The 27,054-nt window shown below is 55.4% G+C and overlaps 3 protein-coding genes across 5 annotated transcripts in view; 1 reads left to right on the forward strand and 2 right to left on the reverse strand.

The window, feature by feature from the left end:
- The first annotated feature begins 262 nt into the window (after nt 1-262).
- On the forward strand, nt 263-1,198 carry LOC124417495. The gene has a single exon (XM_046905539.1). It carries the CDS (start codon nt 553-555, stop codon nt 1,168-1,170), a length of 618 nt encoding a protein of 205 aa, XP_046761495.1. The 5' UTR covers nt 263-552; the 3' UTR covers nt 1,171-1,198.
- LOC112530550 lies at nt 1,198-12,392 on the reverse strand. The gene is made up of 2 exons (XM_040655833.2): nt 12,271-12,392; nt 1,198-3,905 (listed from the first exon to the last, which is right to left on the reverse strand). Exons 1-2 carry the CDS (start codon nt 12,300-12,302, stop codon nt 3,533-3,535), a joined length of 405 nt encoding a protein of 134 aa, XP_040511767.1. The 5' UTR covers nt 12,303-12,392; the 3' UTR covers nt 1,198-3,532.
- Nucleotides 12,393-14,732: 2,340 nt separating this feature from the next.
- NR2F1 (nuclear receptor subfamily 2 group F member 1) overlaps nt 14,733-27,054 on the reverse strand; it is a 14,053-nt gene continuing 1,731 nt past the window's right edge. The window contains exons 1-5 of one of the 3 annotated variants that reach the window (XM_046905538.1): nt 27,011-27,054; nt 23,692-24,219; nt 19,263-19,450; nt 15,330-15,573; nt 14,733-15,001 (exon numbers count right to left, since the gene is read on the reverse strand). The exon at nt 27,011-27,054 is cut by the window's right edge and continues 1,731 nt beyond it. In XM_046905538.1, coding sequence (XP_046761494.1) covers nt 14,748-15,001; nt 15,330-15,573; nt 19,263-19,450; nt 23,692-24,219; nt 27,011-27,054 — 1,258 coding nt within the window. In that variant the 3' untranslated portion in view covers nt 14,733-14,747. Of the gene's footprint in view, nt 15,002-15,329; nt 15,574-18,434; nt 19,451-23,691; nt 24,220-25,079; nt 25,185-27,010 lie in introns of those variants that run through there. The other 2 variants (XM_003643066.6, XM_004949405.5) reach the window with 2 other exon arrangements.

Here is a 27,054-nt window from a genome sequence, read left to right on the forward strand (position 1 = left end):
TATCCACCCCACCCCGCAAGTGTCTGGGAAACAGCTGAGCGGAGCGCCTAGCCGGCTCCCTGCCCTTCAGTCGATCATCTAAATAAAATGTTAGTCATAATAAACCGGGTGGAGCCTGGGGAGAAGCTTCGTGGATTTCCGGGGGCGCGGGGGAGGGGACCTTGCGGGGCGGGCTGGAAGGGGCGGGCAGCCCTGCTCTGGCCGTAGGGGATGCGCGGGTGAGGGATGGGGGCACTGCGGGGAAGGGGGGATAGGAGGGCGCCCCGTTATCTGCACGCCCGCTGTCAGAGGACAGTGAGAGCCTCTCAAGTACTCAGAAGAAGGGAAAAGTGGGTTTAGCTGGTTCCTTTGAATCGATGTTTTTTAAAGTTGATCACCACCCGTCTCAGGCGATGATGTCTTTACCAGCCGAGGTCTTCCTTGAGCCTGTTCACATGGCACCACGAGGGGACTTCGGGACATCGGGTGTGGTGTGCGTAGCATGTGCGTGCCCTGCGGGACTTGAGGGTATGGGGAAAAACTGAAAATGTATAAATATACATACACAGTGGGATGAGTACTGCACAGTGCTTCGTAGCAGAGCGGCTCCCCACCATGGGCCGACAAGAGCCGCATCTTCTCGCCAGGGAGGGGAGCGGGGAAAATGCTACTCCAGGAAAGCAGCCACCGGCCCCATGTGGACCCCCAAACACAGCGGGACTGCGTAAAATAAAATGGGAGGGGTGTAGGGGGAAGGCAAATCAACCCCTCATTTGCATCGTGCGCACATTGCTGCACGCCGGTTGCGGCCATCACGGTGCTGTTCTCCGGGACTCGGTGAAAAGATGCGGCTTTTCGTGGGAAAGGACATTTCTCCCCTGTCCCCGAGAAGCATCACCGACTGTTTTCTTTCCCCCTCTAGGTGTTTCATTCAGACGTACAAAAGAAAGCGTCACATCTAAGGCTGCGCGGAGCTACACACTGCACCGTGCTCGACTCAGTCAAACCCGAAACGAGCTGCCAGGAACGTGCGCGTCCCGCGCAGCGCACTCGGGCAGCGCTGCATCTCGCGGATCGAGGGATGCACGTATGTCTGTGCACGCAGCTGTGATCCCGGGTACCCGGATCCTGCAGGGACGGGTGTGCGCGCCTCGGTGCGCGCCCGCATTGTGTCGACAAAGTGTGAAATAATGCACTTCTCTAGAAAGTTGGGAGGAGATGTCATTTATCATTGCACCATCGTAATGCCGCAAATTTTCACATTTCTGTTCCATTTCGGATTGCGTGTGTTTGTGAGTATTTCACTAGATCGGTGACAGCTCTTTATTTGCATAATTATATGCTCTGGTCTGAAGAGAAAACTAACCCCCAAATTTCATGGGTCACCAGACTGCGACAATCAATGTTTTATCACGTATGCTAAGCAAAACCCAAGGAGCTATATGAAGTTTCTTGGGGAGTTTTTGCTCCTCAGAAAATTAAAGATTTTGTGCCTCTTGAATAGACGCAAAATCTTTCCAAGCTCTTTGTATCTGAATTCCGTTTGAAGGCAAAACCAGAGATTAGCGGGCAGATCTGGATTTCAGACCAACAGCATTATTACTTCAAAGTGGATTCAGACAAGCAGCTTTACTGCATCTCCGCATTTCGCCGTCCTAAGTACTGTCATTTCAATGGTGGCAAAAACAAAAAGTGGCCAAATGGGAAGACGCAGATGATCTCCGAGCCCGCACTGGCCGATGGGTGCAGTTCCACTCGTTCCAAGCACCTTTATTCGTCCTCATGAGCTCTCTCCCTCCTGGCCCCGTGTGAAGATGTGGGTGTCAGGCACAGACGGGCATACAAGCATGAAGAGAGCCATTGCCGTACCGCAGCATTTGCTGTGGATCCCGCAGCTGTGGCGCGCACCCTGCGAACTTCTCTCCTGGTGCAGATGGGGGAGGAAGGGCTTCTCTGATGGGAAGCGGGCAGCGGTTGAGCCCTCCCCCCCGGCGGCACCCTGCGTGCGTGCTGGAAGTGCTGGGAAATTGTTCTGAGATTATTAAAAATAAAAAAATTAAAAAATAAAAAAAAATAAAAATAAAGATCTGTATTCAGAAATGCATTCATTCACACTTCCTGAGGACCTCTCAGACGTGTAGGTGAGCTGTGAATCCTCGGAGACGTGCCGCCCCAGTTTAACTTTGCTCATAAACCGAGGCACTTCTCTGCTCTCCACGCTGTGACCCCTGACGGGGAAGCACGTTGGGGAGGTCCGCCTCTCAGCAGCCCTCTTTGCCCACCCCGTGTCCGGCACGAGGAGGCTCCGCGTCCCGACCCTCAGGGCAAGCAACGTTGGCTATACCACGAGGCCTCGAGATTTTCCGTGAACATAACCCCGAAAGCCTCTCCCGGCCTGAAACACGAGTGGGGAATGAGATCAGTGCCGGGGAGAGCATCGCTCCGCCGCCGCGCTGCCCTGCGGGGTGCTGTCTCACTATATCCCGCTCCGCCTCTCGCAGCGCCCACGTGGGACCGCGGGTCGCCCAGCCCCATACAGAGAGTCGCGATCCGCCGGGCCCACGGCCGAAGCGGTCTACCTGGACTCTGCCCCGCACCCCTCCGCGGGGCTCAGCACACAGGGACGCACCCGAGGTCTGGTCTGCGGGCGGGTTTGTCCCGGCGCAGACAATAGCGGGTATTGCTCGCGAAGTGCGGCACGGGGAGAACTGACCCCCTAGCCAGGAACGCCCGGGCCGTCCTCTTTTGTGGTTCCCATTTCCCTTTGCTCAAGCCCCACCTAATCCCCTAATGCCTGGCAAAGAGCTGTCTCCAGAGCTCTGCCTTCAAACTCCCTCTTTAAAGCTGCCATCTCGGACACAATCAGATGAATAACCCAAACGCTCATTTCCCCGCTCCCGAGAGCCTTTTACGCCCTCTCTTTTTAATCGTAACTCGCCAAGTACTGAATTATTGTTTTTTGTTCATTGTTGTTGTTGTTGTTGTTGTTGTTGTTTATTGGTTGTTTGCGCGCTTTCTCGTTTTGTTTTTTGTTTGTTTGTTTGCTTGCTTGCTTTTTATTCCCTTTTTCTTTTATTTATTTGTTTATTTATTTATTTATTTTTGTAAAGCACCCTACGTGAAGAGCCCTCTGCCACGGACGGGAGTGGAAATAGCCTCCCCTCCCCGCTGGCGGGCCGTGTCCCGCACCTCCGCGGGGTGCGGCACGGAGCGTGGCAGTGCCATCGGTGTGCGACACTCAGCAGAGAGCTTCGGCCAGCGGCTCTCGGTGTCCTTCTCGCACGTTGTAACTTTTATCTTCGCTCCCAGTGAGCTCTGTCGCTAATTTAGTCAAGGGATTTAATTTGATCCTGGGACGAAGCCTGGACGGGAAATCTTCAAGTTCTATACCTCTTTAAGTGCACCTTAGTTATTTATTTTTAATTACCACTAGAGCAGTACAAATGATGTGGATGCAAAATGGTTTCCTTTGCCTCCCTCTCTCTGGGAGGTAGCACGAGCCGGGGGGGCTGCCCGAACCTCCGGGACACGGGCGGAGTTGGCTGTGGCACTTTTACCCGACGCCGCTTCCGTGGTCACAGCCACGTATCCCCGCGACCTCCCGCAGCCCCATCCGCGTTGCCCAGATCCTGCCCCCCGCCGTCCCCTCGGGGCTCCGCCGGTGCCCGCGGCGCTCGGGCGGACCCAGCACCATGGACAGCGCCACCGCCGCGGCACGGCCACGGGCTGCGGGCGCCGCCGCTCCTACGGGATCCGGCCCAGGGGTGGGGAAAGGGCTCGGCGGGAGCCCCCCGCTCTCCTGCGAACAGGGACCCCCAGGGGAGACAAGTTTCGAAGAAGGGGAAGCGTAGGATCCCCCACCTGAGAGCCACTTGGGCTGCTTCGGGAGGAGAGGGCTGGAACGGGGTCTCGCTGGGTGCGCTTCACTGCGGGAAAATGAGAAAAGGACAAAAAGAGAAGAAAGTTCAGTGACTGTGACAATGCTCCCGGCCCTCTCGGGTACACCTCGACTCGCTGCTACGGCGGGACACCTGGATCCGGGGTGGCACCGAGAGCCTGTCCTCCGGCTCCACACCCAGACTCCGGGATGGCCCCGGAGAGAGCCCGGGCCTCCGCGCTCCCCCCCCCAGGACACCTCCAGGACCGGGACCGGGAATCCGTTTTTTTCCATGACCCGTCCGGCGGCCCGGGGGCTCGCCTTCCTCATGTCCTTTGAGGGTGGCTCTGTTCTGGCGGCCCTCGTGCCCATGGCGCTGCCCGGCCCCACTCACCCCGCCAACGACTCAGCGCTGCCGCGGGGGGGTCCGGGCTGCCCCCTGCTCTACTCCCCCCGAGCGGAGCTTTGCCCAACGACGACGACACAGGGGGAGCCACCCGCGTCAGGGGCTGCGCCACACGAACCAAAGGCTTGAACATTTGGTAGCTCTGAGTGTTCATCTGGAATGGTTTAATTTTCCATTTAACTTATTTTTATTTATTTTCTTTTTCTTCTTTCATCTCACCTTCGTTTCATTATAAATATAGTATATAAAAACTTGAATCTGTATTAAGGGAAGATGAAAACCGCTTTGGGTCTCACTACTCCTTTGCCATGGTTAGGAAAAATGCCCTAGTCCCAACCACGTCCCGTGCTCCCCGAGAGCTTTGACAGCAAACATGGGTGCTGAAGTTTCGTTTGAAGCCGCCCCAACTTTTCTGGTTTGTGCCCCGAGCGCCGACAGTTACGTTTTCTAGTGGTTGTTTTCTTATATTTTTATTGCTGCTATTTTAGGGTCCCTATTACTCCCTCTCCCTCCACAGAGCTCAGCCCATACCGCAGGGCTGTGACTTTGGCCGCAGTCCCGTACTGCCCCACACTGTCCCCATGCTGTCCCCACTCGGATGTGTATTTCTCCCCCGAGCTTCCTCTCTGCCCGGGGAGCAAGGTTTCCCCCAAGAATACGGGGAAATCTATTTTATTTGCTTTGCTGGTGTCTTTTTTTTTTTTTTTTTTTTTTTTTTTTTCTCTCTCCTTCTCTCTAATATGAAATAAATTCTCCCCGGCCCGTGGGGGAGTACCAGACCCCCTCTGCTCTCTCCACTCCTCTTCCCATAACCCTCCAAAGTCGTCGGAAGGGACTTGTCGCCTTTTTCGCCCATTTGTCAATGTCACACCAGCTCCGTCTGCTCGCGATGAGAAGGACGAACCCCCTTCTGCCCCCCTCAGCTCGATGCCCACTGACGCCCCAGCCTCACCCCAGGGCCGGGCCGACGGCCGACAGCCATCACCGCGCCCCTGGGCGCCCTGCGGCCGTGGTTCCGTCCCTGCGGTCGTGACGCTCAGCGCCGTCCGGTACCGGTGTGGGTTCGGGGACGGCACGGGGAGATGAGAGGAGGCGAGCATGGGAGGAGGGGGTGCTCGGATACAGCCTTCCTCCCCACAGCTACTGTCTTCCTCAGTGCAAGGCAGGGGAGGACGGATAACTTTGCCCCGAGGGTTTGCGCCGAGGAGGAGAGAGGGGACAAAAAACAAACGTAGGGTCCCGCGGTGCCAGGACGCGGGACGGTGGCTGTCCCGCCTGGGACCCCCCCAGCCGGGTTCGGTGCGGGCGGGGGCGGCTTTTGGGGGGCGGGCGGCGCTGGGATGCTCCGCGGCTCCCGGCGCTCCGTGCCCCGAACGAATCCCGGCCCGGGCGGGCGGCTGGCAGGGCTCACCACAGCCGAGTGAGGGGCTTCGGGCTGCTTTTGTGCAGAGAGGTACAGGGGATTTGTTGGCATTTTAGCAACCGCAGTTAGAACAAAATCCAAACTCTTCAGCGCGCAAGTTTTCATTATCAGCTCTCAACCTTGCAAAGCTACAGCCATTTGCTTCACTTAATCTGTAACATATGTTTGCAACAGTAGCAGATTCTTTTGGTGTGTGTGGTTTGGAGCTGCTCAAGTTGTAAATTTTCCGCCTTAGGTTTTCAGCGCCTCCTAAGTCACAGCCCAACACCTATTGGGGTGGAAAATCCCACGGCACTGAGTCCGAATCATCCGACCCAAAATCTCCAATGGGGCTTTCCAATCGGGGCACTCGCTCTCCTTCGGATTCATCCCGGAGGAATGGAGGTGCCACGTTTCTGGGAAAATGAGCCCAGGTGCGCACTGGGCACCACCGCCCCCTGTGCCCCTCTGCAGGAGCGCTCCCGGGGTGTGCTGATGCTGTTCTTTCCCCTCCCATAGGCCACTTCCCTTCGGGTACGGCGGGACCGACGCAGGCAATGGACGCCGCCCAGCCCAAGCGGTAACAGCTTGGGCGGTGGCTACAGCCCGGTGGTCCAAGTCATTAGTTAGGGCTCCGTCGGTTTCCTCGCTCATGGTAACTTTTCCGAGATTTGTCCTGCATAAAGGAGTACACCTGCGCAGAACTGCCGGTTTGCTTTTTAAACATAAAATTGCGATGGAGACCTGGAAGGGATCTGGGAGGTGCTCCCTTGCTCCCAGTGCTGAGCGCTGTCCATGCCTACCGCGGGTGTTACCAATTACGGTGGGGAAAAGCCCTCAGACACCCACGGAAAGCCCTAAAGGGGCCAAAGGCCTCATTCTCTCCGATGACACTCACATTTTAAACGCACCATAATTGCTTTGATCAGATAATGACGGAGTGAAACTCCACACCACGCGTTCCTATTCCCACCCGCGGCACGAATTCCCCGCACACTTCGTGACCACGGACGCGACCCGGCCCCGTCTGCGCGTACCCCACGCCCGGCGCCGCGAACACGCGTGGGTGCCAACTCCCTCCCACCAGGGCTCCGCGCGGGCTTTGCGCGGCCGCGGGCGCGGAGCTGCGGTCCCGCGGGGCGGAGCGCCACCTAGCCCCGGCCCCGGGAAGCGGCGCGGCGGCGCGGAGCGGGTGCGGAGCCGAGCGCGGAGCTGAGCGCAGAGCAAAGCGCGGAGAAAACGCAGAGGCCCCCGCATCTCCTCCGCCACCCGGACGCCGCAGACGTCGGGGGAGGCGCGGGGGCAGCTCCGTTTATCATCCGAGGGGACCACTCGGTTCTTTGTCCTTCATTTGTTCGCCTGGTTATTAGGATAATCTATTTCTCCATCTTTCCTAATTAAACTCCCCGATCGCACGCTCTGCTCCGAGCGCGTTTCAGCGCGGAGGAGGTGCGCAGAGTGCACCTGAACGGTGTTGACCGACCTTCGGGACTCTGTTGTGATGGGAAATAATAGAAATAAATGCGGCAAAATGCAAGCGGGGCTCTGTCCTGGCGATGCGTGAAGCATTCAGAGTGCGGCAGAAAGCGGTTTGTGATGAGCAGAACGCACTGCTGTGACTGTTACCTGATCGCAGTTCCCGGGGTGGAACTTGGAGACCAAAATGCCCTTATCTGCAAACAAACTAACACGGCGTCCAACTTTGCCGTGTGTTGGGATCCTCCTTTCTAAGAGAGCAAAACAAAGGCAGAGCGGGCAAGATGTCCGCTGCGGTGCCCGTCCCGCCAAGGGTCACCTTTTATGTTTTTGAAACTTGCAGGGATCCCGTGGGGAAAAAAATAAAAATAATTTAAAAAATAATTTTTAAAAAGCTTCTGCTCCTCGTTTGCATCATTTCTGTGGAAATAAAGCAAACAGTGTGCACACAGCGGGAAGGGGGACGGGGGGCAGCGCACTGCTGCGGTCACCGTGAATCCTCCGTCCGAGCCTTCGTCCCCGTGCTCGGGAGAGAATGAGTAACACTAGTGAGAGCCAATGCACTCAAATACCTTTATTCTCAGTCCTTCTAAAATTTTACTTGATAACTTCAAATTTCTCAGTCAGACACAGACATTCTCTAACAGAAAACCAAGCTGTTTTCTGCTTAGCAATATTGCTTTTGTTGTTCGGGGCTTTTAATAACTTATTGATTCGCGTTGTGTCTACACCGGAGTGCTTCATCTTTACTGCGCGTCTCCTCAGCTCAGTTCTCCTTCCTTCTTTCTTCTTTCTCTTTCCTTCCCTCTTTCCTATTTTTCTTCTTTTCTTCCTTTCTCCCCTTTTCTCCCTTTCCATTTTCCTTTCTTCCTTTCCTGTCTTCATATTTATTTTCTCTCTCTTCACGTTCTTTTTCTCTCCTCCTTCCTCCCTTTCTTTTTTCCCCTTCTTTCTACTCTCCCCGTTTTCTCCCCTCTCCTTTCCCTCCTTTCTCTCCTTCTCTCAGCATCTGAAGGATCTCACCCCACACAGCGTGCCGGGGGCACCCCGTTTCCTCGCACCCTTCGCGGCCGCCCCGTAGACGGGCACTCCACATTAGATCCCAGCGACAGGCAGGGCAGCGCGCTGCGTGCCGTGCCTCTGCCTCCTGATGCAGAAATGATGAAATTAGTGCTCGGATAATGCCAGCATTGAGCAGTTTCGGCGGGTTACTCTGCTTAACCCCGGCGCAAGGCAGCGGGGGCGGCTCGGTGGGGCCCCAAGGATTGGGGCAGGTCCCGCCCCGGCTGAGAGCCTCCCGGTCAGGTGCCCCCCCAGATGGGTGCCCCGTGTCTGGGTGTCCCCACCGGGTGCCCCCCGGCCCGCGGGGATGTGGCGGGGACAGGGAGCGGGCTCCGCCGAGGTTTCCTTCACCGCGGACCATTCTCCGAGATAGGAACCCAGCTGTTTAATTTAACATTGATTTATTGCTCTTAAAAGTAAATTTACACACATGCCAACAGCACTGCGTTTTGTTTCCCCAGACCCAAAGATTTATTTTCTACTTAGCGCTTGTCTGACAAAACAATGTCCTTTAACTTTATTACACATCGATGAGGAGATCTGTCTTATTTTTGGTAGGATTTATCGCTCCGTCGCTTGTGCGGACTTGTGATGCAGCACAGCCAGGGTCGGGAGATGGGCACGGGGCACGGCGGTGGGGCGGGGACCGCCGCACCCTGCAGCGCTCAGGTACGGGTGGGTTCGCCTTCATTTTTTTTTAATGGCGTTGACTCTCTTCCTTCATTTGCAGCAGCAAAGGGTTTCTGCTGTCTCCCGGCTCTTTGCAAAGAGTCTGTGACACGTATCTATAATTATCGAAGGGAAAAACAGCGTTACCCACGCCTCTGCGCAGTGCGCTCCCCATCACCAAACCTGCACGGTGGCTGCGCTCGGGGATCACACCGCACTTTGAAGCAGCCTTTACGGTGCGCTTCGTCTGCGTTTTGGTTTCCTTTAGTTCTCATTAAAAGGCCACTTTCTTCCTTTCACCGATACACCATTTTTGTGTCCTTCAATCCACTCTCTCGGGGGGGTGGGGGAAGAAGAGTTCTCCTATCTAATCGGGGGAGGGAATAATACTAATAATAATATCAATAATAATAATAATAATAATAATAGGAAATATGGGCTGGGTTTCCTTATGTTTCCCCCTTCCTCACCCCAAGTGCAAGCCGCTTATTTCAAAGCACGTATCGCTGCCACCAACGAAAGCTTCTTCGGAAGGAGAACGGGCGGAGGGGCACTCCCGCGGTACTGGGAAGGTGCAATGAGGGACAGACGCGGTGCGAGCAGAGCTCCCACTCCTCTCTCTCCCTTTCTTTTTTCTTCTCCCCTTCCCACCTTTTTGTCTGTGTGCTCCCGGCTCGGTTCCACAAACTGATTTATCAGAGAGGGATCCAGTAATCACTTCGGAGGTGTTCAGATGAGGGCACGGCTCTGTTCCGGCAATAAGTGAAGATGTGACACGTTTTGTTATCGGTGTATAGCGGGGCTTTGTGGGATACTCCCTTTTTTTCCCCTGCAAATACACCATCCTTAAATAAAGACCCTATCCTAAAGTGGGACCGTCCTCGCAGGTTCTGTCCACTGTGTTCACATACATCCAAACTTCACGTCACTTCACGTATTTTAATGATTTTACCAAGCAAGACAGAACTGTGGGTTTGTGCCTTTTTCCTTCCTAGAATTGCACATGGCAATTCCCTGCCAACCCTTTGCCCAGGCAGAGAGCACGAACCGCCCCTTCAAGGCACAGAATGAGGGGGCTGGAGGTCCGCGTGTCCGTGTGAGCAGCAATGCTATGGCCTTTGGGGAAGGAAAAGGAAAAAATATATATATGGGAAAAAGAAAAGAAAAAAAAAAAGGGGGGGGGAGGGGGGGGGAGGGAAGAAAAAAAGGAAAAGGAAAAAAAAAAAAAAAGAAATGCAAAAAGAAAATGAAAAGAAAGAAGCTCCCTGTAACTCAGAGAGGATCTGACTGCTTGGGTCCCCTTACCCCCCCACACCCACGCGGAGTGCGCCCACGGACACAGGGAATCCCGCTCGGGACACCCCCCCTCTTCAAAGCCCCCGCAGTGCAGGCCCGGGGTTGGGGGGTCTCCCCAGGCCCCCCGCGGGACTGCCACATTGACCCTCCCTGCCCCGGCCCACGGCGGCGGTGCAGTTGGGACACCCCCCTATTCTCAAAGCGCCGCGGGGGTTCGCTTCCCCCGTACCGTGACAGTTCTCACTGGAAAAGACGAAGGGGGGAGGAAGGCCCATTTGTGGGGGGAGGGGGAAGAAAGTGGGGGTCCCAGCTGCCTGCCGGGCGGCCGTTCTGCCGGGTCCGACCTGCCATTGCGGGAATGGCGAAGGGCAGCGGTGGGCGCAGCACCGCGAAGGGACGCGCGTGGGAGCGCCGCGGGATGCAGCGTAGGCGGGCTCCGAGTCCGGGACCGTGCCATTCCCCCTTGATGTGCAATTAAATTACAGCAAATTCCTCTTTAAATAACATCGTTGGGAATCCTTCTTTAAGATGCAGGGATGTCTGAGGTTAAGAAGCTTTCAAAACGTCAGTTCTAAATGGCTTATGCAATGAATAGCTACCTCCGGAGCCTAAAACCATTATCAATATGATATGCATATGGATGCCAGTTTATCTCCACATATTTCTCTTTAAACTGAGGGAAGCTTTCGTAAGGAGCCACGTGGAGCACTTTACTTTCGGGAAACAGATGTTAATTTTTCCACGCACCGCTCTGTGGCCACGCACACGTGTAACGCCGGAGAGCGCCCGGAGCGCCTCTCCTCTGCGCTCCGTGCCGTGGCTGGGGCGTATCATCCTCGGCACAGCCGAGGTACGGTCGCAGTAGCAAACCCAAACTCTGTGACTTCGGCTGCGTTTATTTTATACATATGTATTTTAAGAGTTCCCACAAAAGTGGGGAAAGCGCTCACGCGCGGCGCGCGCACCTGCGCGGGGCACCTGGGCCGTGCGCTGCGCGGAGGCGCAGAGCTCCGCGGGGGGACGCGGTCCCCGTAACGCGCGCAGCGCTGCCGGGAGTGCCCCCGGAGCGCCTCCCTCACGGCTGGGACTCTTAGGGGCTCTGCGCAGGATGTCCCTCTCCGCAGCGAAATCTCTCTCTCCGTGTGACGGGCGGTTGGGGTGCGTGCGAGCGCGGTGAGCGGGCATCGTAATTAAACGTATGCAGTATTCATCGCCGGGTGATGTTTGCCATCAGCGCGCTCAATGGAGGTTTAACAAACAGAACGTTATTTATCAAACACGCAGAATAAATATGGCCATGCATTATTGATCCGCGCACACATGTAGCGACACGGGCGGCAGTGTCATTAGCGGGGCGGGGGGGCCGCCTGTCCTGCGCGCAGGGCTTTAGCATTAAATGCTTCAGATGGGAAAAAAAAATGGGTCACCGGCGGGACCGGTGCCGGCACGGAGCATAATGGTAACAAAACGCTGCGAAACAGAGCCAGGGCCCTGGGGATGGGGTCGCCTGGTCCGAGACGTCTGCTTGGGAATATCTGTGGGTACTCCTGCCGGAGCCCCGCGCACCCACAGCTCCCGGGCCCCAGGCGCTCCGCGCACCGCGGGGCAGTACGGCGCCGGCCGGGGGCTCCTCGGGCTCGGCCCCACCGCCGGCAGCGGCTCCCGGTCGCGGGAGGGGGAGGTGTAGGGAGGCGGGGGCGGCCCCGCTCCGCGCCCCGCGCTCTGACGACGATAGGGTGTGCGGCCGCTGACGTCACTGCGCATCGGCCCGGCAGCGACCGTGACCCAGGCAGAGCTCATCTGTTTCTCATCACTTGGGAAGTTTCTCTCGCTCCCTCCCTCCTGCCCTTTCCCTCTAGTTTCATTTTATTTTCCCCACGTAAATTACCTCGTGGGCACCGCCGCTCCCTCCCGTCTGCCCCCGTCCCCATCCCATCCCATCCCATCCCCGTCCCGCGGGGGCTGCAGTTCCTGGACCCCCCAGCCCGTCCCACGCCCCCGCCGCCCCCGCCGCCCCCGCGCCATTGTTCGCCCCTCGTTGCGAACTTCGGCCGCCGGCTGAGCCCGACGCTCCCCGTCCTGCGCTGTGCGGAGGTCACTTACTCTTTTCCCGAAGTTGGGCTCTGCTCTTCCATCTCTCCTCCGCTCGCCACGAGCTGACGTCTTCTCCCCACGCACCCGGAGCTGCGCAGGGGCACGTCCTTGGCAAACCCACTGCTTGCGATGGCCCTGCGCGGCGTGCGCAGGAATAAAACTTCCCTTCTCCCCTCCTTTTTTTCCTTATTTTCCCTTTCTTAAGTATTTTTTTCCTTCCTCCAGGCTGCACTCCCTTCTCACCATACCATGGGAGCTGTATTTCCTCACCGGGAGCCATGCGTGGGTTTTTTTTTGTTTGTTTGTTTGTTTAGTAGTTTGGTTGTGGGTTTTTTTTTTGGGGGGGGGGGGGGGGGATGGGGGTGGAAATGCGCTTCGGCGCGGTGATTTGCGCGCAGGGAGCGGCGCCCTATATCCAGCGGCTTTGAGTGAAGTGCAGATTGAGACATATCGGGTTCCCTATAAAAGGATCATTTCTTGTGGGAGGTTGGACACGAAGTTTGGACTCGTGACTCGCATTCCTGAGAGACATGCATATTTTAAAACAACAAAGCGGGCTCGGAAGAAGGCTTAGAGGAGGGAAGAGGGAGGGGAAAAAAAAAAAAAAAAAAAAAAACTTGGAAAGAAGTTACTAAGTGACAAACATCTGTCAACACGGGCCAATTTGTATGGTTCTCTGAAAGAAAAAGTACCTGAGCGGCGTTATTTATCGCTCCACGGAGCCGCAGCGCTGTGTCGGGAGTTGCGCGGCTCTCCGGCCCCTGAAGCGCCGCTCAGAGCGGCGGTGTGGTTGCAGCCCGGGGGTTTAAAGAGCTCTTTGGCCTTCGGAGCTGAGTCCCAACCCCTTCTCTTCTGTCTCTTTGTGCAGAGCGGGTGCAGACCTTCAGGAGAGACCTGATTCCCCAGGATAACCCGAGGGAGGAAAAAAAAAAAGACCAGAGTAGAACGAAAGCGGGGACCCGCCTGTCTGTCCATGGAGTCACGCGTGGGCCCGGTCCCGCAGCACACACAGCGGCTGAGTAATGGTGAAATAAAACACCCCGCCCCCCCCCCAAAAAAAGGAGGGGGGGACTGATGGTCCCCTGGGGAGCCAAAGGGCGGCGGGGAGGGAGCGATGGCCGTCGGCTGGGCCCCAGGCACCTCTGCGCTGTCCTGGGCTGAAGCAACACGCTGTGACCCGGACATGCGTGGACGTTTGTGTGGGGATCGAGTGCGGACCCGAGGCCGTGGCCGGGGCTCGCGGGGTTCGGGCGAGAGGCGTCGTGTGCAGCCCCTGCGGGCAGCGGAGGTCTTCTGAGCCCGGGACAATGGGACGGCTCCCGGCCCGCCGCACGCCGCATCTTCCCGCAGCCCGCCTGCCGCGCCTCCCATCCCATCCTTCTTTCCTTTTATTTCTTATTTTTGTAGCAACTGGGAAGATGTCGTGCCCTGTGGTTGTGGGTTTGATCCACGGCTTTAAGCAGGGCGGAGGGCTCTGAGGAGGAGACGTGTGTGCACTGCTGTACGGCCATCGCTGACAGTGGTCTCTTGTTGGCCAGAGTGCCCTGATGGAAACACTGCTCACATTATCTCGACTTTTCAAAACTGGGGGTAAAGGGAGGGAGGGGAGATACAGTTTCCCACTGCCCCTTTTGTTAATTGTTTTCTTTCCTCGCAATTACATCTGAAACCCGGCCGGGCCCGTTGCTCGTAGCGTCTTTGTATTTCTGGTGGGAACCACGTGGGGTGGCAGAAAAGACCCCGAAGTCCCTCCTCGCCCCCGCTCCCACCCGGGCTCCGAGTCCGCCGCCTCCGCCCCGCGGCCCCCGCGGAGTCAGGACCACCGAGGCCGGGATGAGGCCGGGCCGGGTCCCCGCAGCGGTTTCGGCCCTTCCCACTGCACGCTCCGTGCATCCATCTCCCGGCGGCTGCACCTTGCGCCGGGCATCCCCGTGGTGAAGTCCGATCAAAAGGGAAAAGGGGAAAAAGCCGTTCTGCTGCAACCAGGCCTGCGGGGTGAGGGAGAAATGGAGAAGGACAGGGAAGCAGCTCGGTCGAAGCTCTCCGAGTTTCACGGCGTGAAGCCTTTCCCCGGCTCTGTGCGCCGGTGGGAGGGGAGGGGGGTGTAGGTGCCGAAAAATTTAAGGGACCGTTTAAGACCGGAGCCTGCAGTGAATGGGGACGGGGCGAGGGGGTGGGGGGAAAGTTGGAAAATGGATTCGCTGACAAGGAGGGATAATAAATGAGAGGCGCTTTCAGATAGATATCTCAGACGTGAAATTGCACCCAGCTGGTTGTGTAAGCAAACAAATAGTTTCATGTTAGGGACTCTCGACTTGTGGCTTGATGAATAGAACACGACAGAGGTAAATGGCTCTTTAACTCATTTAGGAATAAAACTCTTTGGCTTCGCGAGCAAAGGACCTGGTGACGCCATGGATCCTGAGCAAGCACTTTAACAAGAGTTTTATTAGTTTCCAATTGCACTCTCACATCTCCCCACTCGCTCACCTCCTCCCTCCCTCTTCCCCCCCCAACCCTCCCCCCTTTATCTTCCCCCATTTTCCTCTCTCTTTTCTCTTCACTCTCCTGGAGAACGCCTCTCCAGGAGGGATCCCCACGTCACGGCGCGGGGGGACCCGCAGGTTCGCTCGTGGACGTGCTCTGTGCCCTGTGACATTTTCCTGTTTGTGGTTCCCTCTGCGTTCCCGTATCGCCGCAGAACGACCGTCCTCGGCCGCCCCGACACGGTGGGGTAAACCTTAGGGGTGAGGAGAAGTTGTTTATAAAAAAAAAAAAAAAAAAAAGATCGTGTCAATGCCAGTGACAGCGGGGCCAGTTGTAGAAGGAGGCTTTAAAAATGTATTTGCACGTTTAGTGGGGGTCACGGCTTTCTAAGGTGGAAAGAAACTGAAAGGGAAGTGGGGAAAGGCGGTGGGCACTGGCCACCGTCTGCCTCAATAAGCATGGAGGGGACGGGATGGGAGTCTGGGAACAGAAGAGGAAGAAACAAACAAGCAAACAAACAAGCAAAAAACCCACCCGAAAACAAAAATCGCACACACAATAAAGGCAAATCAAACCCTCACCCTCCCAAAATCTGAATAGCCAAAGCGCTTCACGAAACCGGAGGGGGCATTCCGGCAGTGCCCGTGACAGCTGCGCACACACACGGGGGGGACACAGCCTGGGGAGGTCCGCGGTCAAGACTGCAGGGACGGTCTGTCCGCCGGCCGTGGGTCCATCCCGGCAGCAGCGCGGGGCCGCCTCCCCCCTGCGGCCACACGGATCCGCTTCGCCCGGCTGCTGCTGCACAGAGGGGACGGCTGAGTGCTATACGCCGCAGGTAATTTGGGTGAAAAAGGGGAAAAATAAAAATTAAAAAAAAAAATTAAGAAGGAAAGAAAATAAAATCCGAAGAGCCCTGTCCGTCTGCTAAAAGGGTCTTCTCCCTCCTTCGTGGAGACAGCCAGGCGGGTCCCGCTCGCGTGACACGAAAAGCGATGGTGGATTTCACTTTGTCTGTTGTTATCACTTCTGCTGTCCCTCAGAGTGACCCCGAGGCACGGCCCAGCAGGCCCCTCCTCGCCCCGGGCACCTGGAACCCCCGCGCTGACACCTCCATCGCTACCAGCAGCAGAGGCCCCGCTCCCCCGACCCGAAGCGGGCGCAGGGCCCGGGGGGCAGCGGCCCTGACCCCTGTGGGAGCGGGAGTGTTCTCTCAGAGCCCCCTGACCCGCAGGTGGAGGCGGCGAGAAGGGGCATCATCGCACTCCCCGCACCCCCTTTCCTCCACCCACACACAGCCCGACCGCAGCTCTGCCCTAAGCACCGCCGGGGAGAGCAGGGCTGACCCCGCGCCCCCCGCCCCCGCTGGGCTCGACCCTCCATTTAGGGGTATTTCCAAATATTTGTTTGATGGAGGCCAGAGGACTCTTAGGGCGGCGTGCAGACAGCTGAGAGGGGGAGGACCCTTTGCGGGCCGCCGCGCTCGGGGCTGGGGTGGGAGGAGTGGGCTCGGGCCCCCACTGACCCCCGCTCTGCTCTCTGTCCGCGGACGGGGCGATGAGGGGTGCGGAGGGACCGTGCATCCCTGCGTGCCAGCAGGGCAGGAGAGCGGTTGGGTTCAAATCAAGGAGCGGGCTTCAAAGCAGTGTATTTTAGGTCACGGGCGAGTCAGCGGGAACTCGTGGATGGAAGCCGGCCCCTCTACACAATCACATTTATTTTCCTTTTCTCTTTTCCTTTTTTTTTTTTCTTTCTTTCTTTTTTTTTTCTTCTTCCCCGCGGAGCACCGCCCGGTGCCGCGGCCGCGCGGTATTTTCAGCCGCACGCCCGAGGGCTGCAACGGGGCGGAAGGGAGAGCCGCAGAGCAGAGAGGAGAGGGCAGTTCACACCTCGGCACACAGCACCGTCGTGTCAGCAAAGTTTAATCGGAACACTTCTTTCGGACACATACATGGAAATGTGCGCATCCCGCACACCTCCTCCCACACCTGCACGTTTCTTGGCAATCCGTGGGTCATTATAATTATCCATAAATATGAAAATTAATTGAAAAATACTCTTCTGACCTACGAAAAAAAGTTTATCTGTTTTCATCAGTGGGATAACACTGTAATGAATATATTTACATCTCATTGGAAGCCACCGAGTGCTGCCTTTCTCTTCCACTACCCCTGTTCGTTTGTAGTTTCTTTTTTATTATTATTATTATTATAACATTTAATGATTTTTGAGTTTTTGTTGTTGTCGCGTTTTGTGGCTTTGTGTGTGTGTGCGCGCGCGCTTTAGCTCCTCTGCTTCACCCCCCGCTGCTGGTCCCCCCGTGTTCCCACCCACCTACCCACCCATCCCAGCCTGCGGCCGGTGGGTTCCCTCAGCACCCCGAAGGTCTGGCCCGCCCTCGGGAGCCCCACCTGGGCGGAGGACAGAGCGGTATCCATGCGCCCCATCCCCGCCCGCGGCCCCCGCTATCCCCGAGCGGCGCCCGTGGGCCGCCCCCGCGCAGCGTCTGCCCGCAGCGCTGGTACCCGGCTGTGAGCGTGGAGCTGCGCTCGCCTCGGATCTGCTGCGCCTGGAATATTAAAAGCCCCAAGCGGGTTGGGTTGAAGGATCTTGTTAATGCAAAAAGAGAGAGAGAGAGAGGGCAGAGGGAGAGAAGGAGAGGATGGAGGACAGCAAATTAAAAGAACACCGCCCGTGACTCCACGAACCTGCCTCATCCGGGCTCGTTGGGGGCACGGGGGGTGCCTGCGCGCGGGGGTAGTGTTATTTTTAAAGATCCGGCTTTATTAATACGTTAAGAAAGAGCTCCCCTGGCAGCGTGTGTTCTTACAGCTCTGTCTCGGATCCCATAAAACATTAATGCCATGGAAGCTGTTACAGGGACCAAACAGCACTGCGAAGCCTTCACCTCCACAGCAGCTCCATTACGGAAACGATCTTTAATTTTTCCTTGGCACAAAAATATAAAAACAAAAAATAAAAGCACGCTCGGGATACGTGTGGGGTGCGGAGACAGGGCAGGTGTCTGCCGTGGGCACAGCGCTGGGTCCCCGCCCAAGGCTGGGGCAGAGCGGCCACCCTCTGAGTCCTTGGGGCGAAGAGAGAGAATGTGGGGGGGGGGGGGGGGGGGGGGGGGAGGGGGGAAGACGTAGAAGCAGCAAAATAAGAAATAATAACTACAAAAAGGCGAAAAGGGACCGTGTCGGTGCGAGAGGTGCAGCAGCCACGGCCGCTCTGCGCCCCGTCCCGCGGTCCCGCAGGAGGCAGCGCGGTGTTGTGCCCCGGCCGGGCCGTCCCGCACCGGACACGTGCGTGGGCCTCGGTCCTCCCCTGTAGGGCCGGTACAGGAGACAAAGGTCCAGGCGGCTCTAGAGGTTTTGGTTATCACTATTATTATTCTTCTCTCTTTTTGGTGAACTGTTGGCATGTTTCAAGCAACGAGACTCGTGGGTTGTGGGGTGATAAGTTGTTGGTTTTTTTTTTTTTTTCTCTTTTTTCTTTTTTTTTTCTTTTTTGCTAAATTCTTTTATTTTTGTTTAAATTCTCACTTCAATTTTAATTCTTGAAGAACAGCTTCGACAACATATATCGCACTCATTATAAGAAGCAAAGGGTTATATCAAAAATTATTAGTATAGAATCACAGGAAACCTGGTTTGGAACCAGAAAAAAATACAAAACAGATATAGATACATAGACACAGGACAATTTTTTTTTTTATAATTATTTGGAAAATGTTATTTTCCCCTAATTCTTGTTTCTTTTTTTTTTTCTTTCCTTTATGCGCATACGATGTCTTAAGTTTTACAAAAAATGAAAATAAAGACTAATATTTTACAAAATGAGTAACAATGCTCGTGGTAAGTGTTTGCGCGTGGAATTGTTTGTCGGTTTGTTCGCTCGTTGGTTTTGTTGCTCATTCTACACAAGGTTCAGTTCGGCTTCAGCGCGATTTGTTTTTGTTTGTTACTGTACAGCATATATCAACAACAGTCCACAATAAATCCTGGAAGCTCCAGTATCCCCTTCAGGTGTGATTAATATCCCCTCAATACTCATATTTTTATTTTTTTGTATTTTTTTTAATTTTTTTTTTTGCCTTTTTGTCTTTTATTATTATTATCTTTTTTTTTTCCTCCTCTCCGAAAGAAAAAAAAAAAAACCGGAAAAAAAAATATATAAAAAAAAAATAATAATAATAACCGGAACCCAACCAAACCGAAGACCAACCGCAACACCACGACCCGCACGGACGCGAGGTCCGTCCCTCTCCCCACCGCGGCCACACCTCTGCTCCCACTCGCGCCGTTCTTTTGTTCAGTGTCCGCCTCCCGGGCCCCCCCCGCGCCCCGACCGCCCCTCGGTGCGCGCGCCCCCGCCTCCGCCGCCGCGCAGCGTCCCCGCCGGGCTGCGGCCGGGCTCTAGGAGCACTGGATGGACATGTAAGGCCAGTTGAAGCTGCTCCCCGACAGTAGCATATCCCTGATGAGGGTCTCGATGGGGGTTTTACCTACCAAGCGGACGAAGAAAAGCTGCTCGATGACGGAGGAGGAAACGGTGCGCAGGGAGGGCAGCCTCAGCAGCAGCTTGCCGAAGCGGCTGGGCTGGTTGGGGTACTGGCTCCGCACGTACTCCTCCAGCGCGCACTGCGATTTCTCCTGCAGGCTCTCGATGTGCGCCGCATCCGACAGCCCGCAGGCGTCTGCCCGGGCCGCAGCGCGCCCGCGGAAGGGCGGCGGGGGGATGCGGAAGGGAGAGGAGGAGAGGGGGGGAGGAAGGGAAGCGGTTAGTGGCGGCGGATGGATGGACCGCAAGGCTGCGCGTAGCCCCCCCACTCAGTGCACTCTCCCCCCCCCCCCCATAATAAACACCGCACCCGCGGATGTATGGGGGGCCGCGACCTGACGACCCCCACCCCTCCCCCCCCACCCCACAGTGTGTGACAGACATCCCCCATCTCGGAGTCCCTTCCGAGCTCATCCCCGGTAAATAGCGGCGGCGGGAGAGAGGCCGACGGGAGCGAAAATTATAGGGGAAAGGAAAAAAAAAAAAAAAAAAAAAAAAAAGCAGAGAGAGAGCTGCCGCCGCGCGCAGACACACACACACACACACGCGCACACGGAGCGAGTTTGCCGACATGGCTGCGCATCAGCCGCAAGGGAAGGCCGCGGCCAGGGGATGCCGCGCTGAGCCTTCCGCCCCGCCCCGGGCACCGCGCCCCGCACCCGGCCCGCGGGGACCCGCGGAGCTCCGGCACACAAAGCCGGGCGGGCCCTGACCTCGCGCAGCCCGCGGTCACAGCCCCGCGTGTGCCCCGCGCGGCCCTGCGCTGCACCCCCGCTCGCACAGAGCCCAGCGCGGCGGCGGCGGCGGTGCGGCTGCGGAAGGGGAGCGGCTGCGACATCCACACTGTTTCGCCGATTAATAATAAATATATATATATATATATGTTGGGGGGGGGCGGGGGGGGGGGGGGGAAGAAGAAAGAAAAAGAAAAAGCCCGACAACACGTCAGGATCAGAGGGAGGCAGTCAGCTGGCAGCGCGGTTTAGCGCAGATCAAAGGCAGACTTTGCTAATATATAGATCCGTATATGAATTAATGCATGTTAATGGCCCCCAAAAGGACATTACAAAATTGTGAATGTGGAATTATGACCCTGGAAAGACACAACAAATTATTCAAAGCGGGGGGAAAAGAGAAGAAAAAGAAAAGAAAAGGAAAACAAAACAACAACAACAAAAAATCTGCAGCAACGGGATATTTGAAGTTTGTGCCTGCCCGTATCAAGAAGTGGCCTCACACAGATTTCTGAGCACCTTCATCTACAATGCTGTGGCCTCGAGCGAAAATACAAATAAAACACGCCATAATTCAGGAACTTCTGAAGAGGGCACCTTTGACCCGCGCCGCGGACCTGGTGTCCCTCAGATGTACAATTATCTGAGCTGGGCTGCACTGCTAATCCATACTGTACCTTTAATGCAGTGATATTTTCCCACATCTAAAGCACCAGGTTGCAGAATATATATATATCAAACGCTCGGGCCTGTTCTTGTTTGCAACATATATCAAAACCACAGGCCTGTTCATATGTTGATTGCCACAAATCACACTCCATATTTACATATATCTTGCTATTTTACATGCATTATCTGCCCATTATGCACTAGGATCCTATTCAACTTCCAAACAATGCGATATGAAAGGGTCTCACTGACACCCTAGCAGGGCTCTCTCTTTATGCCCCATATGTCATACCCTTAAGGTTAGTAAAATATTTATCAGGTCCACCTATACCACAGGTCAGCGGCGCCAGGGATGGGGACGGTGCTGCAGCAGGGTGCAGGCAGGGCTGGGTTTGAGCTTCACCTCCCAACCCTCATGCCGAGGGCACCCATGGAGCTGTGGTTATTTCAAACGCTCTGGCAGATGCGTTCGTTGGGGTTGTGTATCGCATCCTCCAAGGTGGCGGTGGGGAGGCTTAATTCTCCCTTTAGGAGGGGATTAAAAATAATAATAATTAAGAGGTGTGCAGCTTGCTGAGCCCTCAGAGAGGTGCGGTCTATGGGAGAGACAACACAGCCCACGTTTACCAGGGGTGAATTATTACCCCATCGCAGAAAGTGGGCTAATGTGGAAATTCTGTGCGCCTCACTTTCTCATACGGCGGAGTGTCAATACAGGAAAGCTCTATATTTCTTCCTGCAGTCTATGGAAAAGAAATTATGTAAATAAATAACCATTACTGCTCAGCACACTCCTGCCTTCCCCTTTGTAGTGGTGGGAATGTATTTCATGTTACGCCTTCAGAAGAGTTTAGTGCTCAGGAAATATAGATGTAATCAGCCAGCATCTAACTAGAAATCAAAGTTCTTATTGCACTGCAAATAGATTTATTGGGTTTGCGTTATTTAGCCCGGTCCCTTCCTGGAAACGCTTATTTATGGGGAGGAAAAGAAGGTGTAGGAACTAATAACTGGGAACGAGGAAAAGGGGAAATAAATAAATAACAACTAAAGAAAAGCAGCAGGTTTTGGGTCGCGACCCAGCTGTTGGACGGTGTCCAGAATTTTACGCATTGAACATACTATCCAGAGCCCAAATGTAAAAACCACAACGGGAGGAACCCATGCCAGCTTTAAATGCTAAGTCCTCAGGACTTAGGACAATATGCCTAAAAATGTCTTTTCCATCAGTCAAAGTTTGTTTAAAAGTTGGATGACTTTGAGCAAGGCTTCCCATGAATTCCCCTCTGGCTAAGCAATCAAAACAAGTTTAGTGAAAAGTGGAAATGTGCGGATGGGGGTAAGGGGTGGATTACTCCTGACAGCTGTATTTCCATTTTCTGAGGTGCCCCGTGTGATTCTGCTCCAAAATAATATTATTCTCTCTCCAGCCCCCATTCATGCTCTGCTCCATCAAGGGAAGGGGCTTCTCTCCTCACAAACAATTATTACATTTGTTTTTAATATATGTAAATGAGGGGCTCATCTGAAGCCTCTGGCTGCCTCTCCAGCCAAGGTCGGACATCTGAGGAGGGCAGAGGGGGCTGGGGGTGGGGGGAGAGAGAGAGAGAGAGAGAGAAATAAGAATAATAACAAAATCAGAAGCAAAGCCCAAACCAAGCCAAAAAGCAACAACAAAAAAATCCCCAAATGTCCTCATGTGGGGCAATCTCCTCCCCCGAGCCTTTGCCAAAAGGGTGCGGGGCAGCCCCTCTCTGCAGGGCGTAACTCCTCCGAGTGGGGTCCTGGAGAAGGGATGGGCTCTCCCCACTCGGCCCCACTTATTGATGAGACCCATAAATGAATGGGGGGTGGGGTGGGGGGGAGCGCAGGGCTGCAGCGCGCTGCACCCGCCTGATAAATGCAGCCAGATCTCTTTGTCACTTCTGAAAAACATGTTTCCATCAGGAAGACTTATTAAGATAAAATGCACCGAAACGTGGTGCTGGCTATTCGGCACATCTTCCATTTGTTTTAAGATCTGCACTTGATCCTCTGCAAAGAAGCATTCCCTCCGATGCGGAGCGCCTGCATTTGCACGGGAAGGAGAAGGGGGCAGTCACAGTACACGGCTCCGACCACCCTGCATACAAATTAGGTGCTCCTGTCTAAATAAATTATCCGATGTTCAAATCGATATTAATACTGCATTTGCTACATTACAATATTGTGCAAATTTAGGAGTCATTTTAATACAATGTAAATACTATTTTTCATGCATGGGAGGCAGCAGATATTGATGGATTATAAACTGCTTACTGTTAAACCAGGCCTCTGAACGATTTGCCATCTTTGTTCAGGAATGCTTTTAATTTTGCCTCGGCCCTGGTTTTAAGTCAGATTTATTGGGACTCTTTGGGTATCGCTGAGCGGGGAGACAAGGTTAAACACAACAGCAGCACCACAACCGAACCCGAAACAGCAAACCGGCCAGACAGGAGAGGGGAGAGGAGAAAAAGGAAAACAAACAAGTGGAGAAAGTGGCAATTAGCCCCATCGTGGCGATAATTAGAATAATAATTAAAAAATGACATTGCGAGGCCCCTTATCTCGCCTCGCTCCTATTTCCTACATTTCCCTCGCATCGTTCGCCTTTGATGTTTATAAATTTCCCCCTCGCAGGTTATAATAATAGAAGATGTATTATATTCTTATAGGCTACAACCAGAGCACTTCAAAGGCGCTGTTAATGCACTTTCCTGCCAGTTAATTCGAACCATCTATCACCGGGAAAAATTGTTAACATGCGTGCACGCGTGTTTCCACCGCCTCCACTTAATTTGATGGATATATACGTATGTTTATATCCATGCGTGTGAGTGTTTATGGGGACAGAGTGGGGCAGGCCGCGCCGCTCCCACCCCACGCGCGTGGGAGCTGCCACCCCCCACGTCCCCTCCTCCCCCCCCCCTCCCCGGGTGCTCCCAGCGCTCACCTGAGGTGAAGAGGACGATGGCTTTGAGGCAGCTGTACTCGGCCGAGTCGACGTGCAGCGCCTTCAGCTTCTCCACCTGCTCCTGGAAGATGCGGATGTGGTCCATGAAGGCGACGACGCGGTCGGCCGACATGGGGGAGGCGTGGAGGCCGGCGGCGGCCAGCAGCGGGGCCACGTGCAGCGGCATGGAGCACTGCGCCGCGTTCAGCACGAAGAGCTCGCTCCAGGTGAGCCGCAGCAGGGCCACCTGGTCGGTGATCTGCAGGTCGGGGAAGAAGGGGATGTTGCGGGCCCACTCGACGGCGCTGAAGAGCAGGCGGGCGGCCAGCTCGCAGATGTTCTCGATGCCCATGATGTTGTTGGGCTGCATGCACTGGCTGCCGTAGCGGGAGGTGGGGTAGGGCTCGGCCCGCAGCAGCAGGGAGATGTATCCCGAGAGATAGCAGTGCCCGTTCAGGGGGTCCCCGTTGGTCAGGGCGTACTGGCCGGGGTTGGGCTGGGTGGGCGGCATTCTTCCTCGCTGAACCGCTGACAAAAACAAGGAGAGAAGGAGAGGAAATGTGCATCCTGGAGGCTTGCGGGCACTGCCAGCCGGACGGAGACAATGCCGGGCTTCTCCCCGCCGCAGCACACCCGGGCACGGAGCCGGAGCCGCGCGGGGCCGGGCAGCAGCATCGCCCCCCCCGGCACGGCCCGGCCCGGCCCGGAACCCCCAGCACAGAAGCGGCAGCCAAGCACCCCCCACCCCCGGCACAGACAGGCTTCAAACATAAGCACAGATTAAAAAAAAAAAAAGAGAGAAAGAAAGAAAGAAAGAAAGAAAGGGAAAAAAAAAAGAAAAAAAAAGAAGCAGAAAGCAAGAAAGGAAGAAGGACACGAGAAAAAGAAAAGGGAAAAAAAAAAAAAAAAAGAGCCAAGGCAAACAAGGCAAACCCGTTCCCCCCTCCGCGGCCCCCTCCCCTCCCGCGACAAAAGGCAGCCCCGCACGTAAAAATAAAATCAAAGAAATCCTCCGGGCGGTGAGAAAGTGGGTTTAAAAATCACAGCCAGCTGTTAAGCACAGCCCGGCTCGCTGCGGATCCCGGCCGATCGCCCTGCTGCTGGCACCGAGATTTACAAGTCAACCGCTGTGCTGCTTGTTCAGAAAAAAAAAATAATAATCATAATAATCATAAAAATAAACGCGTCTCTATTCTTCAGTAATACCACCTCGTTCCCCCGGAGCCGAGCGGGTCGCAGCCCCCGCTGCCACCGCTAACTTTATTGCCCAGCTGTCCAGAGAGCACCCCCTCCCCCGCCCCGCAAAGTTCCCCTCTGCTGAAAGGAAGAGAAAGATTAAATATTATCGAGGAAAAGGGGGGAAAGGAGATAAAAAGGTCCGCACTTACAATAGCCAAACATTCGTGGAAAAAAAAGGGGACGGTGTAATTAATATCTTTGGTGCGCTGTCGCCACTGCAAAAGCCTGCAGTCAGCGTTGCACAGTGAATGCACAAGCTTGCAACTGCAAAAACACCGGATTCATTAACCATCTCCGCACAGAGCGTGAGCGTGCCGCCAGTCCCGAGCGCTGACCAAAGTTTTTTTTTTTTTTTTTTTTTTTTTTTAAAGCCTGTGTGTGTGTGTGTGTGTGTGTGTGTTTCCCTCCAGCAGTGCCACACCGCGCTCCCAGCCGCATGCCATGTAAACAAAGGTAACTTCGGGAGAGACGCGGCCGCTCGGGCCGGTCCCCGCACGGACACCCGCACGGCGCACCGTCCCTGGTCCCGGCGCGGCACGCTCACACAACTTTCCCCTTTATTCCCACGCGTCCCGCGGGCCGCACCTTTCCTCCTCTGCCCCCGGCCCACCTCTGCCTCATGGCTCTGCCTTAAATTTGGCACTGTTTTTTCAATTCACTGTGAGCCCAATTCCAAGTTTTGGGGTGTTTTTTTTTTTTCTTCTTCTTCTTCCAACCCCCCCCCCCCCCCCCCCCCCTCCGCTTTCCCTCCCCTCCCCCTTTCTTTTTTTTTTGTCCCAGACCAACAGCCTCTGGAGCTACCAACGAGGCCGTCACACTTCAGGTCTGGAGCGGCTCCCTTGCCTTTCTTGTGGCAACACGAAATACAGCGTTATAGCCCATGAAGGCTGCAGCAGTCAGCGGGACGCAGCGTTTGGCTGCTGTGACTCTCAGACACCTTTAGCTCAATCTTAGGGTTAAACTCCAGCGGCCAAACCGGGGAACCGGGGGAAAAGGAGGGCAGGGACCTTCCTGCGAGGGAACGCGGGGAGAGCTGGAGAAGCAGAAGGGGAAGGGAAGGAGCGGAGGAGCGCTTGGAGGGCGCGGAGCCTGCTGCCAGCCGCGAGTTCTGCTAGGAGGAGAAGGATCGGTAAATAGGTTATAAATCGCGATTTGTATGCAGGCTTTGAGGAGAGGGTGGAGTTTGATGAAGAAATAAAGCGAGCGGCGTGCTGAAAAAAGAAAAATAATAGTAATAATAATAATAAAAAAAAATGACAGGAGCACAGGAACCCGGCTCGCTCCCAAACTTTCCTTTGAACAACGCGTGGAGTGAAAACAAGGCCAAACCTCGCGGAGCCGCACGCTCCGGGCACCGGCAGAGGGGAGACAGTGCCACATTTCCCCCCTGTTCACCCCCCGTTCGCCCCCCTTTACTCTTTCCTTGCCTACTTACACGTCCTTCATCTTTCTTTCAGGGAAAAAAAAAAAAAAAAAGAGCCTGGGAATGGAGCTACCGGGAAGTGTTTGGGTTTAAAGAGAAACGGTGGGGCGGGAGGTGGGGGGGAAAGGAAGCTGAATGGGAGCACATCTCGTACGGAGGGATGCATCTCCCCCCACCCCACCCCCGGGCTCATGCCAACAATAGACAAAACCACATCCACCACCGCAGGCGCACACACGCACACGCGAAGGGGCACCGCACGATAAACGTGTAGCGAGCACCGTGGTGATAAATCCCGGGCACAATGAGCGGGGACGGGGAGAGAGCGGCGGGGCCGGGGAAGGGGGTGGGGAGCAGCGGGAGGAGGGCAGGAGGCACGAACCGAAAAGCAAAAGAAAACATCGCCAACCACCATCCGCAGCAACAACAAAACCTGGCGCGGGGCTGCCAGATGGAGTGCAGGCAGAGGGAGAGATTGACATGTGCATGTAAATACGGAGGGACCCGGATCGCCGACGCGAGCCGCGCATCTCGGGGCGCACACACCCCGCGCACCCCTGCGCGCATCATCCGCCCCCCGCTCGCACACCCGCACCCGCGCTCCTGCCACGGCCACGGGGAGGGAGAGCGATAGCATAGTAGGGAAGAAATATTCACCTTCCCGCCTCATGCCCACTTTGAGGCACTTCTTGAGGCGGCAG

The sequence above is a fragment of the Gallus gallus genome, chromosome Z (genome assembly GCF_016699485.2).
Source record: "Gallus gallus isolate bGalGal1 chromosome Z, bGalGal1.mat.broiler.GRCg7b, whole genome shotgun sequence".
NCBI lineage: Eukaryota > Metazoa > Chordata > Aves > Galliformes > Phasianidae > Gallus > Gallus gallus.